This window comes from Lactuca saligna, chromosome 8, assembly GCF_052625555.1.
Source record: "Lactuca saligna cultivar CGN05327 chromosome 8, ASM5262555v1, whole genome shotgun sequence".
Classification (NCBI taxonomy): Eukaryota; Viridiplantae; Streptophyta; class Magnoliopsida; order Asterales; family Asteraceae; genus Lactuca; species Lactuca saligna.
The window spans coordinates 78,019,270-78,038,521 of record NC_136424.1 but is presented as its reverse complement, the minus strand read 5'-3'; the positions used below and the strand labels follow the sequence as shown (position 1 = coordinate 78,038,521).

At 35.6% G+C, this 19,252-nt stretch overlaps 1 protein-coding gene and 1 long non-coding RNA gene across 2 annotated transcripts; both read right to left on the bottom strand.

The window, feature by feature from the left end:
* Window positions 1-9,604: 9,604 nt before the first annotated feature.
* On the bottom strand, window positions 9,605-11,275 carry LOC145008520 (uncharacterized). Its single transcript, XR_013663517.1, has 3 exons — window positions 11,136-11,275; window positions 10,741-10,821; window positions 9,605-9,883 (listed from the first exon to the last, which is right to left on the bottom strand). It is a non-coding gene; the product is annotated as an uncharacterized LOC145008520 (long non-coding RNA).
* Window positions 11,276-12,142: 867 nt separating this feature from the next.
* LOC145012720 (protein Brevis radix-like 4) lies at window positions 12,143-18,104 on the bottom strand. The gene is made up of 5 exons (XM_078971510.1): window positions 17,784-18,104; window positions 17,215-17,648; window positions 13,262-13,397; window positions 12,715-13,142; window positions 12,143-12,617 (listed from the first exon to the last, which is right to left on the bottom strand). Exons 1-5 carry the CDS (start codon window positions 17,895-17,897, stop codon window positions 12,539-12,541), a joined length of 1,191 nt encoding a protein of 396 aa, XP_078827636.1. The 5' UTR covers window positions 17,898-18,104; the 3' UTR covers window positions 12,143-12,538.
* Window positions 18,105-19,252: the final 1,148 nt, after the last annotated feature.

Genomic DNA, 19,252 nt, shown 5'->3' with positions numbered 1-19,252 from the left:
TATATAACAGGCACTAAGTCCGCATAGTAGCCAAGTTTTAGGTACTAAGTCTGCATAGTCACCAGGGTTTAGGCATCCACTCTGCATGATCGCCAAGGTTTAGAGTACACCGGGTGAGCACATCATTCACAACAGCTACAGGTTGCGAGCCTGCTAGTGTTCCACTGGACTGTATAGAATAGTCTGTGGTTGTCATCCATACTCTGCTAGATGATGGGTCCATCATTTGAGTAAAAAGCTTATCTCATTGTTCATCTCTCACCCTTATCTCATGGTCTATATCACCTCTCATCTCATCATTCGACTCATATTTCATCTACCAATGCTTTACACAACATATTTTGTAGATATAAAATACATATATACATTTTAATTTATTTGACGCATGCATAAAATCGCATACGAGCTCCGTTTTCGACCGCCTTTTTGTTGTTTAACTCCTATTAACGATATCTTCATTTCTCGTTTACATTATTTTGGATAAAAATCGACCGATCTAAAATTCGAATTTCCATGCTGTTTACTGTTATGCTAAATCTTAGAAAAATCATAACTTCTTCATACGAAGTCAAATTTGGACGTTCTTTTTATGCACACTCTCAGTTTAACATATAATACAAATTTCTTTCTGATCTCTAAGGCTATAAAGTATTTTATCGCAAATTCACTTTTTACGATTCCCGGTGTCGTGCTGGTTTTACCGTAAAACTTCGATGGGTCATAACTTCTTCGTTATAACTCGGATTTCGGGATTCTTTATATTTACGGAACCCTTGAGACATATTCTACAACTTGGTTAAGATTATTTATTCTAAATAATATTCTATTAAAGTCATTTTTGATGCTTATTGTCTCTAAATTGACTAGCCCGAATCTGCGGACGTTACAATATTTGAAATAAAAATATGTTGATATATGAATTTGAAAACAATTGTTTTGAGATTTTATGGATAATTGGAAATGTTTTGATATTTAAAAAATGAAAATTTTCTTTTGAAAACTGGGTCGTTAAACTATGGATTTTATCAAGAAGTTACCTAAGATGGCGTAGGGTGTGGATTCCATTTGGGTTATTGTGTGTAGGTTAACCAAGAGTGCGTATTTTATTCCAATTTTCTAGAGTATCTCGGCTGCGAAATTAACGGACATTTATGTGTGGGAGGTGGTGGCCAGGCATGTGGTGCCAGTACCTGTGGTCTCGGACCGTGATGTTCGTTTCACCTATAGATTATGGAGGAATTTTCATAAGGAGTTGGGTACTCAATTGCATTTCAGCACTGCTACTGCTTACCACCCCTAAACCGACGGTCGGAGTGAGCGGAAAACTCAGACGCTCGAGTATATGCTTAGGGCACGTGTATTGGATTTCGGAGGGAGTTGGGATAGTTACCTTCCACTAGCAGAGTTTTCATACAACAATAGTTATCATGCTAGTATTGATCGATCCCCGTTTGAGGCGTTGTATGGTCTGAGGTATAGGACTCCAGTTTGTTGGAGGGAGGTTGGCCATTGAGTAATGGGAAGCACCAAAGTATTGCTTAAGACAACCGATTTGATCCAACATGTTCGCGACCGGCTTCAGACAGCGCAAAGCAAACAGAAGAGCTATGCAGATAGATGTAGGTCAGACCTGGAGTTCTAAGTCGGGGACATGGTGCTCCTGAAGGTGTCACCCTGGAATGTTGTTATCCGGTTCAGGAAGCTGGGAAAGTTAAGCCCCAGATATATTGGCCCATTTTAGATTATCGCTCGGGTGGGTAAGGTTGCGTATCAATTGGACTTGCCTGAGGAGCTTGGGTAGATCCACAGTACATTTCATGTTTGGCAGTTGCAGAACTGTGTGGCTGACGAGTCGATGGTTGTATCCCTAGATGATATTCATATTGTTGAGAGCTTGAATTATGTGGAAAAGCCCAATTTTGGACAGAGAAATGAAAGCCATGCGGAACAAGGAAGTGAAGTTAGTAAAGGTACAATGGCAGTATCGAGGAGGCTCCAAATGGACTTGGGAGTCGAAGGACGAGATAAGGAAGCACTATCCAGACCTTTTTGCATCAGCAGACTTCGAGGACGAAGTTTAGTTCAAGTGGGGGAGATTTGTAGCGTTTGGTCAAGGTATAAAATATTTCTCAAAATAATAAAAACTTATTAGTTGGAACTCGATGAGTTAGGGAGCTCCAACTCGTCGTGTTAAGAGCATTGTGGCCGCTGGTTTTAAGGACCCAGCTCGACGAGTCGGGGTGTCCCAACTCGACGAGTTGGCGGTTGGGATGAAACCCCAATTTTAGGGTGTTGCACATAATTTAAAGAACCTAAACCCCCTTGGCTGGCCTCCTTACTAGCCTCCCTTTTGTCCAGAAAACCCTAAGTTCGTATATCCTTGAAAGCTTGAGTGTGTGAGTTGTGGTGAGCTTGGAGAATTGTTTTTGGTTAATCGTTGGAAGAAGCTTGGAAGTTGGAAGCTGTCACACCCCCGAACCAGACGGCGGAAACGTCCGGGGGCTCGTGTGACTAACAATTGAATTATCATTACAATGAATGTACATGAAACCATTCATCACCAACATTACATATAACAACCAACATTGTTCACATCAAGTACATTGCTATAAATTACATAAATTTAAAGTATTAATAGTACTATGAGTGATGTTACACAAAATAAATCCATACACACTTGAAAATCTTTCTGCTTAACGATTACCTGAGAATACAAGTTATTTTGAAAATGGTCAACATATATAATGTTGGTGAGTTCATAAGTATGTTTGAATAAAAGTCTTTGTATCTTTTGTAAAACCTAGAAAATCTGATATTTTCTGTAAAATGTCTGAAAATGATGTGAAAATCAAGTATAAATGTATGTGTGAATTTCATAGCAGTAACATATATGATTGCAGTTTAAATTTCTTTGTATTGTAAGTAAGTGATAGGGATGGCAATGGGTACGGGTATACCGGGTTTCATGTTCCCCATCCCCATACTCGAATCCTCATACCCATCCCCATACCCGACCCCATCCCCATCGGGGATTAGAAACCTATCCCCATCCACATCCCCAATGGGTATCGGGGATCCCCAATGGGTAATCGGAGATTTTTCCCCGTTACAAAGTTATGAACTTTTATGAAAAATAACTCATAATTATATATTAACCAACAAAACAAAAACTAACAGAATTAATATAAAACACTATCATCACTGAATGTCTTCAAACACGAACAAGAACATTCAAGGTTACAAATTAAATCATTCTTTGCAAAAAAAAGACATAAAAATTCTTCCCAAAACTATACGTTTGATTGTTAGAAAACCTTATTTTGTCTACTGAACATTTGCTTATGCATTATTAAAAATAAAAACATAATTAATACTATATATATATATATATATATATATATATATATATATATATATATATATATATATATATATATATATATATCGGGTACCCATCGGGGCCGGTTTCGGGTACGGGTATGGGTACCCGACAGGTAGAACCATCCCCATCCCCATCCCCGCTTTTTATATTCGGGTAATACCCATCCCCGGTCAACTCGGGGATTTACCCGGTTAACTCAGGTTAGGGTTTCGGGTACCCGTTGGGTACGGGTTTTTTTGCCATCTCCAGTAAGTGATAATTGAATCATAGTATTTCCCTAGAAAATCCGATATTTTTTAAAATAATGTTGAGGTTCTTGTACCATTAATTAAGTTGTTTCGTATTGACATAATCGAAGGGTTAATATTCGATATGTTAAATTGGTATTGGATCTCTATATGAGCTGTTATAACCATGCATGATAATGACTAGGTTGTCTGTCTTGGCATTTTCCAAACGCCGGTATTTGCTCAAGGTTTTTTCGCCCTAGACTGGCCTAGTCTAGCTGTAGCGAACAACTAAGGCGTGGGGGGTCACCCCGTATAGATCTATACACAAACTCCCGCTCTCCCTCCAAGAAACTTTGGTTATAACTACAGGTTACGATTGTAAACTCAAAGGTGCCAACCGACATGTCTCACTAGATTCTCAACCTTTCATGTTTGTTATGTTTTTCACCATGTTTAATGTTTACGTGTATGTTGTAGATTTTCAAATCCAAAGGTATGTATTTAAGTATACGAAGTTCAAGAATTATGTAAATGTATAGGTACGATCTACTAAGCATGTGAATTTCAGTCCAAGCCCAATTAGCATGTAAATGGACCACAAAGATGTAAGAGGGTAATTTAGGCCCAATAAGTATGTAAATGGACCACCAAGGCCCAACAAAATGTGACCTATAGCTCATGACCAAATTAACATGTAAATGGTTCGCAAGGCCCAATAAACATGTCATGGAAAATATTGGGCTCACTATACACTTAAATGGGTCCTTAAGGCCCATTGACCATGTAATGTGAATATTAGGCCCAATAAAATTGTTATCGATGTATTTCGTCAATTCGTTATTGTTTCGTTGTTTGTGTTAGCTCGAGGTTTAACAAATTGATTATAAAAAGTCATCTTTTTGTAAAAACGACGTTCTTGGCCAATAATCCTCAAATTTTCAATTAAGGCCCAAAGTTTTGTAAAAATAACACTTTAGTCCATAATTTATAAAAAATTGTAATTTCATCCCAAATGTTTGGAATTTCACGGATTTAGTTCAAAATTTTATATTTTGACATTTATGGCCCAGTTTTGCAAAAAATTACATTTTCAGCCCCTAGTTTGTAAATTTGACACTTTCGGCCAAATTTTGATAAAAGTTACATTTTTGGTCCAGTTTAGAAATAAATATTATTTTCACCCCTAAATTTGGTTTATTTACATTTACGACTCAAACTTTGGTCAAATAACATTTTTAATCCCAAAACTTTCATTTTTCACAAATTTGGGTCTAAAACCGTGAGGCCCAAATATTAGGCCCATTAAGCTAAAATTTACTTTTTTGGCCATTTGGAAAGCATGTTTGTCATAAAAATTCATTTTTATACAAGTAAGACCTGTTTGATCCTTATAAAACCGTAAATGTCACTTTTTGCCCTTATCTTTTGTTTTCATGACAATTATGACCCTTAACAAGATTTTTGCTTTAAATTTTTATATCTTAAATATATGAACACTTTTAACTTGATAATATGATGTATAAAATGTCTTAGTTCATGGATTTGTACTTAATTTTTCTTAAGAGGTCGAGATATGTTAAGATCTAACACATTTTTACAAAATAAACTAAGAAATCACACAAGACATGCATATAACACATAGATCTACACATTTACTTGTATTGTCCCCCAAAAACCATATAAAAACCGAAAAAGGTTGTATAAACTCACCTTTTCTTTGATGTTTCGTTTTTGCAGAAGAGATGAAGAGATTTTTGGTCCTAGGAAGCTTTCTTGAGTGGATCTCGAACTTAGGAGGTTTCTAGGAGTATGATCACCAAAATTTGCTTAGAAGGAGTGATCTAACATGAGAATGAAGTTATATAACTTGGATATGTGAGGACTTACCAAGAAACTGATGATTTTTAGTGGAAATCTTCTTGAACAACCCTAGATCTTCGAAAATTTGAGAGGAAAAGAAGGAGTGTTCTTGTGAGCGTTTGAGAGAGTTTAATGTTGTGTGTGTGTGTATGCTTACCTTCGGCTGAGAGGAAGAAAAAGAGAGTTAAGAGAGATGAAGATGTGATAGGTGCTTGGTATTTGTTTAGGGGGTAATTTGCATGGATTACCTCCATGTATTAGTGAGGTGACACCATAATATTTTCCTTTGTTTTCCTTTTTTTTTTTGCATGGGCGGAGAATTGGGCATAAGATGGATGAAACTGAATAAGCTTGGCCCACTCTTGGTTATGCTCGAGTTTGTGAAGCCCAATAAATAGTTTTCGGCCCATTGGGCCCTTATTGATGGTTCATAGCCCAAATAGTATAAAAGGATGGGTTTTATGGTCCATTCGGGTTAATTAGAGTTGGTATGGCCCAATAAGGAGATCCTAGTCCATAATGGACTTAAACCAAGTTTCTTAGGGTTCCAGACTCTTTGTTGAACATGAGAGGTGCATTTAACTGAGCACTGAGTGATATTTACTTAGAGTATATGTTTTACAATAGTTGAATGATTACACGAGAATAGGATTTCCTAGCTAAAATGCTAGTTGTGACAGAAGCATCTAGCTTGGAAGAAGTAGTATAGATCCAAAATCTCTTCACCAATCGCAGTCTTCTTGAGGTATAAAGTCGTCATCTTGCCTTGTATTCATCTAGATCTCTCTGTTTGAAGTTTTAGCATGATTTTGGGATTTTGGTTGGGTTGTCTAAGATGTTGAGGTTTCCATGGGTTAATAAGTTAGATCTGACCCCTTCATGACTCCTCTCGACTTAAAGTTGCAAACTTTACTGGTTTCTAAGCTCCATTCATGCAATACGTCCCTCATTAAGTCCTTATTATGTCGTAGAGTGTGTTTTAGCTTGCATGGACGTAAAGTTGGAAACTTTACATGATTTTCCAACCTTTGGACACCAGATTTGAGTTTTGGGACTATGTTATGAAAGTTTAAGGGCTTAATGGATTAAGACTCACTCTAATGAACCTAAAATTTGGGTTTGACTCATTATGGACGGTTCTTAAGGGAATAGTTGGAAACTTTACCCATCTAGACATCATTTTGGAAGAGATCTGAGGTTTGGACTCCCTGGATTCGTTGGAATCAGCTTAATGCATTAAGAGGTTGGATTTCTGGCAACTCAACGAGTTGATGGGATTTTTCCCGATCTATTCGGATACCGGAGGAACTCGACCATTTGATGGACAACTCGGCGAGTTGAGTCAACTTAGGCTATTGACTTTGACTGTTGACCTTAGTCTTTGACCAATTTTGACCTTAAAGGGGTTTTGGAACATTTTGAGTTGTATTTAAGGAATTGTTTCTGTTATAAGGTTTGTGTAGATCGGATATTTGGAGTCTCGACCTAGTCAGCTACCGTTCCGTATTGAGGTGAGTCTTCTCACCATACTCATGGGTCGAAGGTACCAAGGCCGACCCATTATTGATTATGAAATGTTTTGTATGGGAATATGTGATTGTTTGTTAGGGGAATTATATGTGGACTTATGTGCAGACCATGGGGGAGACTATGGAACTTGGCAAGAACATGGGAGGAGCCCATATCACGGGGATATGAGACCATGGGGTAGCCCATGATGTCCATTGAAGACCATGGAAGGAGTCCATGGAAAACTTGTTTGTATATGTATGAGCATGACATTATGTGATTATATGATTGTGTGATTGGGAAACTCACTAAGCTTGTGCTTACAATTTTATTGAATGTTTCAGGTATGAAACATCCCAAAAATACAGTCTAAAAATTTCATTTTAAATCATTAATGAAACCATAAACATCATTCATCATATAAAAATCATGAGTCTTGTATCTCAAAAATATCATAAACATCAGTCAATATATTAAAATCATATGTCAAATCATCAGAGTAAATCATCCCAAGCTAAACGTTATGGTGTGTGTTATGCAATCATCCCGAGCTCTTCCCCTTACTAGCGGAAGTACCTGAAACCAAAATTGAAAACTATAAGCACGAAGCTTAGTGAGTCTCCCCAAACTACCACATACCATACACGTAATCACATAAACACATAACACCTAATGTAACAGCCCGGAATTTCCAGGTATTTATTATTGGTGCTTTTTTTGAGATTTGTGAGTGGACTCGGCGAGTTGGAGCTCGAACTCGCCGAGTAGGATTGCGATTTTGGACACGGGTTCGTGTCTGGACTCGACAATTCCAAGAGTGGAATCGGAGAGTCCATGCTGTGTAATAAAACCCTAATTCCCAGGGTTTAAGACCTATTTAAAGGGCCTTATGGCCGTCATTTATGCTCACCAATCCATAGAGAGAAACCCTAGAGTGCTTGAGCGTTTTGAGAGAGAAAGGAAGCCATTCTTGACCTTTGTGGTGTTGTTTAGCAAGAAGAAGGAGGTCCTAGCCAAGAGGAAGCAAAGGAGGTTGCTATACTGTGGATTTGAAGCTTAGATCATCGAACTTGAGTTATCATTTCAACTCATCTTTTGTTTTATGAAGTATATTTGGATTTAGGGTTTCTTTTGGCCTTTGTTGGGTTGATTTGATGCCCAAATAGTCCCTTTCTAGTGACGAGGCTTTGGATCTGGATCCATAGAGGTCCAGAGAGCCTCACTCATCAAGATTTATGAAGAGCAATGGAGGTTATGACCTTGAGCTGTAGTATTTGGGGCTAAATCATAATATATGGTCATATATATGTTGTATGTACATCAAGATAACAACTTTACGTGATAAATAAGCTTGGAAGGACTGGATCTATGAGTTAGTGGAATAGATCTGACCTCAGGAGTGAGTTTGAGTCGTTGCATGGCATGGACTCGTCGAGTCCAAGAACAGAATCGGCGAGTAGCATGAAGATTGCCCAGCACCACTCAGCGAGTGGTCTTGCCGAGTTGAGGGATTGACTCAGTGAGTCAGGGAGAGTCAGAGTGGGTTGACAGGTGGACTGAGTCAAGCTGGGACTCGCCGAGTTGAGTCGTGGATGCCCCACAACTCATCCCAGGTGGAACTCGTCGAGTTAGGAGAATACTCAACGTGTCAAGTAAGGATCCCAGGGAAATCAGCGTATGCGCTTAGACTCGCTGAGTCGCTATAGTGCACTCGCCGAGTCCGGTCAAATTTGACCGTTGACCATTGACCAGTGTTGACCTATGTTGACTTGTTAAGGGATAGTCAACCTTAGTTGGGAAAGTGTTAATTAGAGATGTATTGTGTTATAGGAGGACTATAGCTCGGGAGATCGAGTACTAGTGATTTCAGGGATTTACGAATGACCGAGACACGCGAGGTGAGTCTTCTCACTATACTTTACCTTGAGTAGGTAAATAGAGTTATGTGATACAATGCTTGTATGCTATATTTATATGTTATGTGTTGCGCTGCATTATTCTTTGTGATTTATGATGTGCATGTTTACAGAGTTAGATCCTGAGGGTTCACAGAGTTTAGGTGCACGGACCCGCAGAGTTATAGCCTCAAGTGGCTAATATGTGTTATATGTGGTATTTTGGGGAACTCACTAAGCTTTGTGCTTACAGTGTTTGGTGTTATTTGTTTCAGGTACTAGTGACGACCGTGGGAAGGCGTCGGCTTGATCCGTACACACGCATGGGATTTATGATTTTTAGATCTTGGGATTTTTGTATTACTTGGATTGAATGTTCAAATATGGTTGTTTTATGAATATTAAGTAAATTATGTTTTATAAAATTTGAAAATTTTGTTTTGAAATTTACGGTGTTACACATAAATTGGGCCTAGCCCACTACATCGGGCCCCGCTCGACATCGAACCAAAGTCCGACATCAGGCCCCAACCAACATCGGACCGAAATTCAGCATCAGGCCCCGCCCGGCATCGAGCAAAGCTCGGTATACATAAACATATCAACTAATACATATAAACATAAACACATAACAAAAACATATAAACATTCCTTAGGCCTCGCCCGATCAAACCGAAATCCAGAAGCATATAAACATCCCTCGGGCTTGCGTCGACATTGGACCGAAGTTTTCAAACATACAAACAGAAACATGCAAGAATCACGAAGACATCAACCATACAAACATTCCTCGGGCTTGCCCCAGCATCGGACTGAAGTCCGAAAACATATAAACCTACATCGAGCACAGCCCGACATCAGAACTTAGTCCGGTATCTGCTAACATACATAAACGGGTCAACATTGGTGCCTTCAAACCATTCTTACTAGAGGAAAATTCACCTTGCAAAGCTAGCTAAGAAATCTCGCGTGAGGAATCTTTGACAGCTGCTTCAACGACTCCCCACCTATCATTATCACAAAACCACTCAGTCAAAATCCAATAATCCTTCTTAGGGTAAAGTGACAACTTTATCCTTGGTCAAAGTCAATGTTCTGGTCAAAGTCAACGTCATGGGTTGACTCTACTCGTCGAGTTGACCTATCAACTCGCTGAGTTCTATAAATCAGGAACCCTGAAATCGCGATCCAACTCGTCGAGTCGTCCCCCTGACTCGCCGAGTTCCCTTGCTACTCGTAGTCGTGATAAAGCGAGTCAACTCGTCGAGTCCCTCCTCAGACTCATCGAGTTCTACTTGGTATAGAATCGAGACAAATCGACTCAACTCGTCGAGTTCCTCTATGGAATCAAAGAGTTCTACAGTCTGTTTGGGCCATCTTAATGGGTTAAGCCCCTACTTTTCAGATCTAAGCTTCAAATTTCTCATATACACTGAAAATGTCCTTTTAAGGGTAAAGTTTCCAACTTTACCTGTTAGTACCTTTACTTAATGGGTTTAGCTCAAACCCTAACTCTTTAGGACCTAGATCGTGGTCCACAAGCCATCCATACTCCAAACTAAAGCATACAAACAGAGATCTAGACCCTAAACACTACATGAACACGTAAAGCTTCCACCTTTCACTCCATGCATGACCTTTTGGAGCTTAAAAGGCCAAAATGACATCCTATGGCTTGCATGGGGCTTCAATGGTCATAAAGTTTGCACCTTTATGCCATGAAAGCCCTCAATGATTCCATATCTGATGATTCACTCACTTGGGACGTATATATCCCAAAGGTCAAGCTTCTTGGACCAAAAACCCAATAAGATGATGATAAGGAGACCTAAGAAGCTACTAAGCAAGTTTGAGACTTGCTTACCATAAAATGATGAGGAAGAAATGAAGTCTCTGAATCTACTATCTTCTTTTTGAATCCCCAAGCTTCTCCTTCCTTCACAAGCTTCAAAACACACAAAGTTTCACTCAAAAATGGCTCATAAGCTCACAATTGCATTAGGGTTTATGAATATAGGGTTTGGGACTTGGAGGCTGGAAATGAGGCTAGCAAGTAAGGATTAGGATGCTCAAATATAGTGCAAAACTCCGAAATTAGGGTTTCATCATGGCAACCCTACTCGTCGAGTTGGGGCTCTCAACTCGTCGAGTAGTTTGCTTCAAACTCGCATCCCTTCTAATCTCTACTCGGCGAGTTTGGGGCTACCAACTCATCGTGTTGCTCTATAAAAATGAACAAATTATTATTTAAATGCGTACCAGGAACCAGACGCTACAAGGTACTTCTATTGATAAGGGAAATGACCCGACTTGATGACGTGGCGTGCATTCTCCAGTGTTTTCACATTTAGCTTTTGTACTCTGAATTCTAAAATAATATGGATATGCAATGAGATTTTTGTACTTCCTAGGAATGATGTTTATGAAATTAAAAGTTTATTATTATTTTTAAAAATTGGATTGTTACAAAATAAAAGAAAATTCTGATTTAAAAATAAAAATTATGAATATTAAATTACAATTGTTAACAAGGTAAGAAAATAAGGATGACAATTTATCAAATAATAATTTTTTATATTTAAAAAAGAATCTTTGAAATACATATTGAATTCAATGAATAAAATCGTTTTCAGTCAGTCCCGATTTTTTTGATGTTTGGTCAAATCGGTATTGGTCGACAATGGTTCGGTTTGGGGTCAATCTTGGATGAACTTTTTTGGTCTTGTTCGGTCTAGAGGAGTTCTGTTGGGTGGTCTTTATTGTAGGTCCGCAAAAGAATATATTTAACTTGATTTTATCAAGTTTTCTTTTTGTCCACATTTTTCTATTTTTGTGCATGGTATTTGTTGTTTTCTTTAAGTTGCATGAAATTATGTGAAAGTGTTGCAACAGTAAGTTATAATAGAATAGGGATGCTTCCTATGTATAACACTGAGAAAAAAAACGGGAAAAGAAGGAAAACATACACACACTTGTGAGTGTGCGTCTGATCAAGACCAAAAAATTGGGAGAACGATTGAAGACGTACGATTAGGAGCCTTGGAGGAGTGAGGGCCATCATCTTTGATAGCTAACAATGGAATCGATTTGGTGGGAGTGGTAGGGTTGGAGGATGAATCTATTCGGCGAGAGGTGGTAGTGCTAAAGGAAACATGACTAAGAATATAGGTCGAAAGGAGTTGTATCATATATGTAGTCAGATCCACATTCACGTTGAGGCCCAAAGGTGGTTGTTTTTACTAAAAGTTGCAAATAAAAACCGCATGTCAAAAGACCTAGGGAGTGTTATTTCATGAGAGAATTTAAACTACATACTGTTACGTAGCTTTTAGTCTAAACCAAAATCAGTTTTCAATTTTCAGTATACACAGAAATTGGCTTCTACTTTTTGGTTATTCTTCAACAATATTGAATAGACGACCATCCAAGTTTCCACTCCAATACAACATTAATAATCTCTCTGTCTCTCTCTCTGTTCTCCATAATATGATCATTAATTATCCGCCATGCATCAAAACACATACATATATATAGGGGGATTCTTCATATACTTAATCATACAATTATAACATATTTATATGTGTGTGTCAAAAAAGGATACTCTTTACTCTTCGCTTAATTTCAACCAAATAAATCAACTTTTGTTGATCAATCTCACAACTTCACAAGTATTGTTTGTGGATCCTCGCTCGGTTCTCCTCCCACCATAGTCTCGCATGCACCTCCCCAAATTTCTCTCGACTGCAAAGTTTCAGTTCCAACTTTAATCAGTATTTATTAATCTTTTTTTTTTTTTTTAAATATATAAAAAGGTGTGGCGTGTGGGGATATAATTAACCTGAATCTGACACGTCTGAGCTCCCTGAAGCCACCTGGAAGAGCTTTAATAGTGATATAAACTCCTGGTTCGTCCTGTTCCACCCATTCGTTTTCAATATCACTCACATTACTGATGGATAGCTCACCCGAACGATCTGCCTCACGTGATGAGCTCGTGCTTCTTATAGAAGCATCCATGGACGACGTCGTTTCTGTTTTAGCCCCACTCCCACTAATACTCGATACTTTTGGAGTAGCAGTTAAACCAGAGGAGTCACGGTTTGACGGCCTAACCATGGTTAAGCTTTGGTGGTCAAGTGAATCCGATGATGAGTATGCCATTATTCCCGTTGGCGGACGGTATAAGGTACGAGGTAGCCGCTCTCTACTCATAGGTGGCGTTATCGGACTGTCTCCCTCTCCGATACATTCAAATTTCAAACTACTCTGTACGTACGTACGTTACACCAATATATTAATTTAATTGCATACATATATGGAAAATATCTTTAATTTAAATAAATGTTAGCTTAATTAATTAAGCTTAACCACACATACGGACGTACCTCGTCTTCGGATCTTGGAGGTGTTGGAAGGGGAAACGCTTGCCGATTTAATCTTTGGACATTGTAGAGTTCCATTACTTTGTCGTAATTTTCTTGCCACCATTTTTGTGCTTGCCATTTATTAAACATCTCCCGGCTACCAAAAATAACGCAAGATATAAGTTAAAAAAAAATAAAAAATAAAAAAATAAAAGTCGTTAATTTTTGCATTATTTTGAGGAAACATGAGTTGTAAATGTAAAGTCTATGTGTTATTATTGGGTAATAGTAGATAAGTGGGCGAGTGGTGTGCATGACAATTGACAACACTGCTACCATGGCAAAAAGGGTACCTTCGAGAGTAAGGTCAAATTAGGCCTAAGGTCACTATCGATCTCCATGGATATTGTATTAAATTCCAAACCAAAATAGACTTGTAGTTTAGGACTTATTATATGTAGCTCGTGTTAATCATGTATTCCACTTAAATACAAAAAAACATAAACTGAACCGCTTTTGTTGAAAAGAGAGACCTTGATTGCTCCTTTTTCTTTTTTGAAAAATTAAATATTAATGTATTAAGTTTGTCACATTTGATCCTTTAATTTTAATATTAGATCATGAAAGATATCATATGTACATATGGGAAATGAATAATGGTTTTTAGACGTAGGCTGTGAGGCCATCTACAACCCACAGCATTATTTTTATTATTATTAAACTATAATAATATTTTACCTCAACAATGATTTATTTCCAATCCTTTATTAGTTTTACATAATTTCTATTTTAAAAAGAATGGTAAAATACATAAAAACACAACTATTTATCTACTAACATTTAAAAAAAAACCTTATATTTTGTTTATATAAAGAAAAACCTTTACATTTTAAGTTATTTTTCAGATTTATGCTGTTTTTTTTTAAACAAGTTACCGGTTGTTTTATGACATGACGTTTATATTGTTTCGTTATTAGGTTGGCATGAAAATAAAAACAATATCATTTATTTTTGCTTGAGTTAATAATTGTTGAATAATGATTTATTTCTCACGTTTTACCTTAGAAAAAAAAAACAATGTTATTTATTTTTGTTTCCATGTTAACCTAAAACCGAAAAAGATGTTACGTCACAAAACAACCGGTAATTTCTTTAAAAAACCGGATATGTAGATTAATGTGAAAGATAATTGAAAATGTAAAAGTTTTTTATGCATATAAATAAAACATAAGGGTTTTTCTGAATGATAATTATTTAAATTGTTGTGTTTTTCTGCATTTTACCTTATAAGAAATATTATTAACATGCTTATAAAGATTTTCAAAAATTTTCATTATACTTTTACTAATTGACAATTTATTTTATTACAATAACTTCATCAATTATACAAACAAACAATCATAACCAAATAATTAATTATTCTTATACAATAAACTCAAATCAGTTGTTCGTTTTTATTAGGTTTTTAGTATATTAATACATATGTAAACTTTGTGTTTTATTTAAATATGTTATTGAGTTTTTAATTATTAAAAGTATTTATAATTGAAAAAACATAATTTAATTATATATTTTTAATTAATATCAACTGATTATATACAATAATACTATAAATAATAATAATAAACAGATTTAAATTAGAATTATACAACTAAATTAACTAAAGTATATAAACTTAAATTTAAATGACTAAAAATGTACACATAAAAGATTAACATTAAAATAGTTTAAATGAGTAGTATACTACCAAATTTGTTATTTTACTATTCCTTTTAGTATAACACCAAAAAATTTATATTTTACTATTCCTTTACACTATATTGGTGTAAAAATAAAGTCAAGTTGTAGCAAAAGAGTAAGAGATAGTGTGAAAAATAGGATTGAGAAGGGGGTTTGGAGAGATGTTCTAAGGTATTTTAATTAAATCATATATAACAACAAATAAATAGCGATAAGTTGGTGGGAAAATCATACTGATAAAGCAAAATCAATTGAGTGTGCTAAAAAAGAAACAAATCCATCATTTCATGATGTGGAAAAAAAAAAAGATATGTTGGTCAAAGTTAATTCATGACCCATGGAAATTCAAAGACAAATCACAAGTGATCAAAAATCACCCAGCCGAAACATATTTTTAAAACTATTTATTAGAAAAAAAAAGTTAATAATGTTTAGCATAAAAATTAGACAATGCATAATGGTGATAGTTATTTGTCCTAGATAGACTCCAAAGAAGCAAAAGGATTAATTTGTTCTTTTAGAGTTGAACTTCAGATTTCAGTCACTATTCGAGTTTTAGAACTGGCAAGACATGTTTGTAATTCTTGTCATTCACAAAATGACAAACCATGGAATGGAAATTTAAATATGACAAAGTGTTGGAAAAAGTTGAAAGGAGACCATTTTCCGACAAGGCAACAGCATTTTGTAAAAAAAAAAAGCATACAAACAAAACATAAATATTAAACGGGGTCCCGTTAAAGAACTAATGAGTAATGAGTAACATTTTTTGGACTTTTTCACATAAAAGATTGGAGTGCCATTTTCTAGCGGGGCCTTTCTTCATCATGATGTTCACACTACGATTGTGACAGTTTTAATTAAGGAACTAGTTTTTGTTCATAAATTAGCTGTGATAGTTGATAAAGTAATAAGAATTTAGTGTAGAATCACAAATTAAAAAAAAAAAAAAAAAAAAAAAAAAAAAAACAATACGAAGACCTATAATTGAGTTCCAAAGTCTCTGTTGGAAGAGGTGATAAAATAAACATTTGATGACTTTTGTCTTATAATTGAAAAAGACTTTTTTTGCATGGTGTGCAAAATTTCAAAGAAAATAATGATTTTGATGATTGTGTCACCTACCGAGAAACCATCACTTGTGCATGTCAAATAGCAATTCTTAAAAAAGGAAACAAAATTAGAACCACATAAAAGAAAATTCAAATTCAAGACTCTTGGATCTCAAGTCTTTTCAACAAGCAATGTATCGTTATTTACTATTTTAACTTTTGCTAGAAATTAACAAGAATGAATTTTTTTTTTTTTTTTTTTCACGCGTCTATTAATGCATCCATGGTAAAATTTCAACTCTTATTATGAAAAAAATAGTGGATCAAGTAAGGATCCATCTACTCTATGTCTGAATAGTTACTTCTCATGATGAGTAACTATTGCTATCGACAAGCTTGAGTGTTAACCTATTTGTAATCATATCCAGTTTGAAATAGCATCAATTAAGACCATTGATCATGGGCACTTATAATCAATATCACTCATTCCCATAGACCAGTCAATTGTAACATTTAAACATTTTTAGTTTTCATTTATATGAGTTACAAATCAATAAAATGTAACGTAGGTAGCACCATTTTGTATGGTTAGAAAGTATATTAGATTTTTTTTTCTTAAATCCATTATAATGGGATTGTTGATGGGTGTTTAAATTAATTAAATTGTTTAGGTGATTTTGTAATATATGTCCTAAAGGAGAAGGAAAATATTACCATAACTAAATATCAAATATATTATTAACTATGATGAATATTTTTCATAATTAATGCATTTCATATTTTTTAATGAGAAATATTCTCTATATTTAATGTATTAATGTATTTTATATTTAATTATGTTAATATTTTTTATAATTAATACTTGTTAAGTGTGTACAGATGATATATGTTAGAAAATCTCATTGTTTAGAATGATGTGAATAGAATCCAATAGAGGTGTATCAAAAGAAAAGCATATTTAGTAATTAAAAGCTTGAACACAATAATACATATAATAATCCCTTATTTAGATTATGCTTTATTATATGTATATAAAGTAACAAAAACAGATGGATTGCTTCGAATGGATTCAAAAAATATATATACGGAATAAACTGAAAACTGATCTAAATTTGTTATAATTATTTGCATATAACCTATTTTAATTATTATAAAAACATAGAAGAAAAAGTAATAAATTACCTGAACCGGATTCGCTTAAGATCGTTACCCCCACGTGGCAGGGAGACAAAAGTGATGAGCACGCCCGGTTCCACCTGGGCAACCCACTCTTTCGGTTCACTCTCCTCCTCCAACACAATCGGGTCGGGTCTCCGACCACTGGCTGAAGCGGACAACGTCCCAACCGATACGTCTCCTCCTCCACCGCTCCCCACGGATATCCCCTTCAACCTGGCTTCCAATTCCTTTCCCCACACCCTGCCGGAACTCGAATTTTTGCTCCCGTTCCGCTTGTACGACCACCGGAATCTCTCCGACACAGACGTCGATAAGTCCGATTGCACATCGTTGCTCTTTTGTAACTGTTGTTGCGGAGTCATCATCATCGCAGTTCCTGTACAAGGATTGCAACTCCGATACGCTGATCCAGACGCTTTAAGCGCAATATCCTTGATCTATAATTAACACAAATTCAATCAAAACTGAAGCATTTCACAATCATTAATTGAGATTGAAAATCTATAAGCAATCAATGCACTATATGAATTGGACTGCCAAATTAAAAAACGTACGATTTACGAAGTACACACCTGGGAAGTAAGCGTTTTGATGGCTTGTTTATTGGCAGGAGTACTGCCGCCATTAATACGGTCTGATTCATCAGCCTCGTCAGGCTGCTTCGAACGAGCAATGCATGTTAGCATTTTCTAGAAGAATTTCGATCGATCGGTCAATTGGTATATGAATTTTTAGAAATTGTAATGGTCGAGAGAGAAAAGAAGAAAAGTTTGAAGGTTTGGTACAGGGTAAACAAAGTGTTGGTGGTGGTGGTGGTTTTTGTTGGTGCTCAGGGACTTTTATTACGCCCCTTGCGTCCGCCATTGAAGAGATTCCCTTCCCTATCCATTTTAGTTAATATTAAATTAGAACAAAATATTAATTTCGGTTTGATAAATAATACGAGTAGTAAACATTTTCCAAATAAAAAAGACGGTACCTTTACTTTAATTTATAGAGTATTTTATACGTCCCAATTAGGTAACTTGATGATTTTTATACCAGCTATAATGATCTTTTACTTTTATAAACAATATTATATTAAATGTCATTGAGAAATTGGCAAATTAGCCAATGTTTTTTACGTTTTTTCCAAAAACAAAAAATATATATAAAAAAATCTGAAATGCTGAGTTTTTATCCTTAACAGGTTGATAGAAAAATTTATTTCTGTTTCTAATATACATTTAAAAATATGTATCATATTAGTATTATTCTAAATTTAAATCTAATACGATTGTTCTAAAAAATTTGTCCCGATCACTTGGAACGAAAAAAAAAAAAAGAAAGAAAGAAAGAAAAGAAAGAAAGTGGGGCTCCATTCGTCGCTCATCCATCTGGCTTCCTCCATCTATCGTCGGCCACCTGTAGCCTCCTTCACTCGTTGCCGACCACCTACTGCCTCCACAACCTGTCGTCGGTTTCAAGGTATGCAACTTCTTCCTGCTCGTTTTTTTTAGTTTTTTTCTATTTAATTCGCTCCATTCTAATCATTTCTTGATTTCGATCCCTCCTTACCGAATCGATGATCAATTTTTGCTAATGTTTGATTTTCTTGTAGATGGATTTTATTGCAACTCTTTTTTTTTTTTAATGTTTTTTAGATGGAATTAATTGCAATTTTAGCTTCTTTCTTGATTCTTATTCTTTCATTATGTTTCTTTTTTCTTGTTGTCATAGATGATATGATCACTTTTTGATTATTTTTGTTTGTTTTGTAGTTGAATTCTATTATAACCATGATTGATAATAATAATTTTTCATCTCTTAAGTTGCTGTTGTAACTAATGTGATGAATATAGATAATAAAGTTGAGTTAAATGAAATATTTGAAGATGAAATTGGAGATGAAAATGATGAAGAAGCACTTTTGACAACAATATTCAAGTACCTTCAACTTTTATTAATATGGAATGAACAAATTTGAATATTGATGACAATTGGATTGTGCCGCAATCAACAAGTAAGCATGATTTTACGCTAGAGTATGGAAAAGATTCTT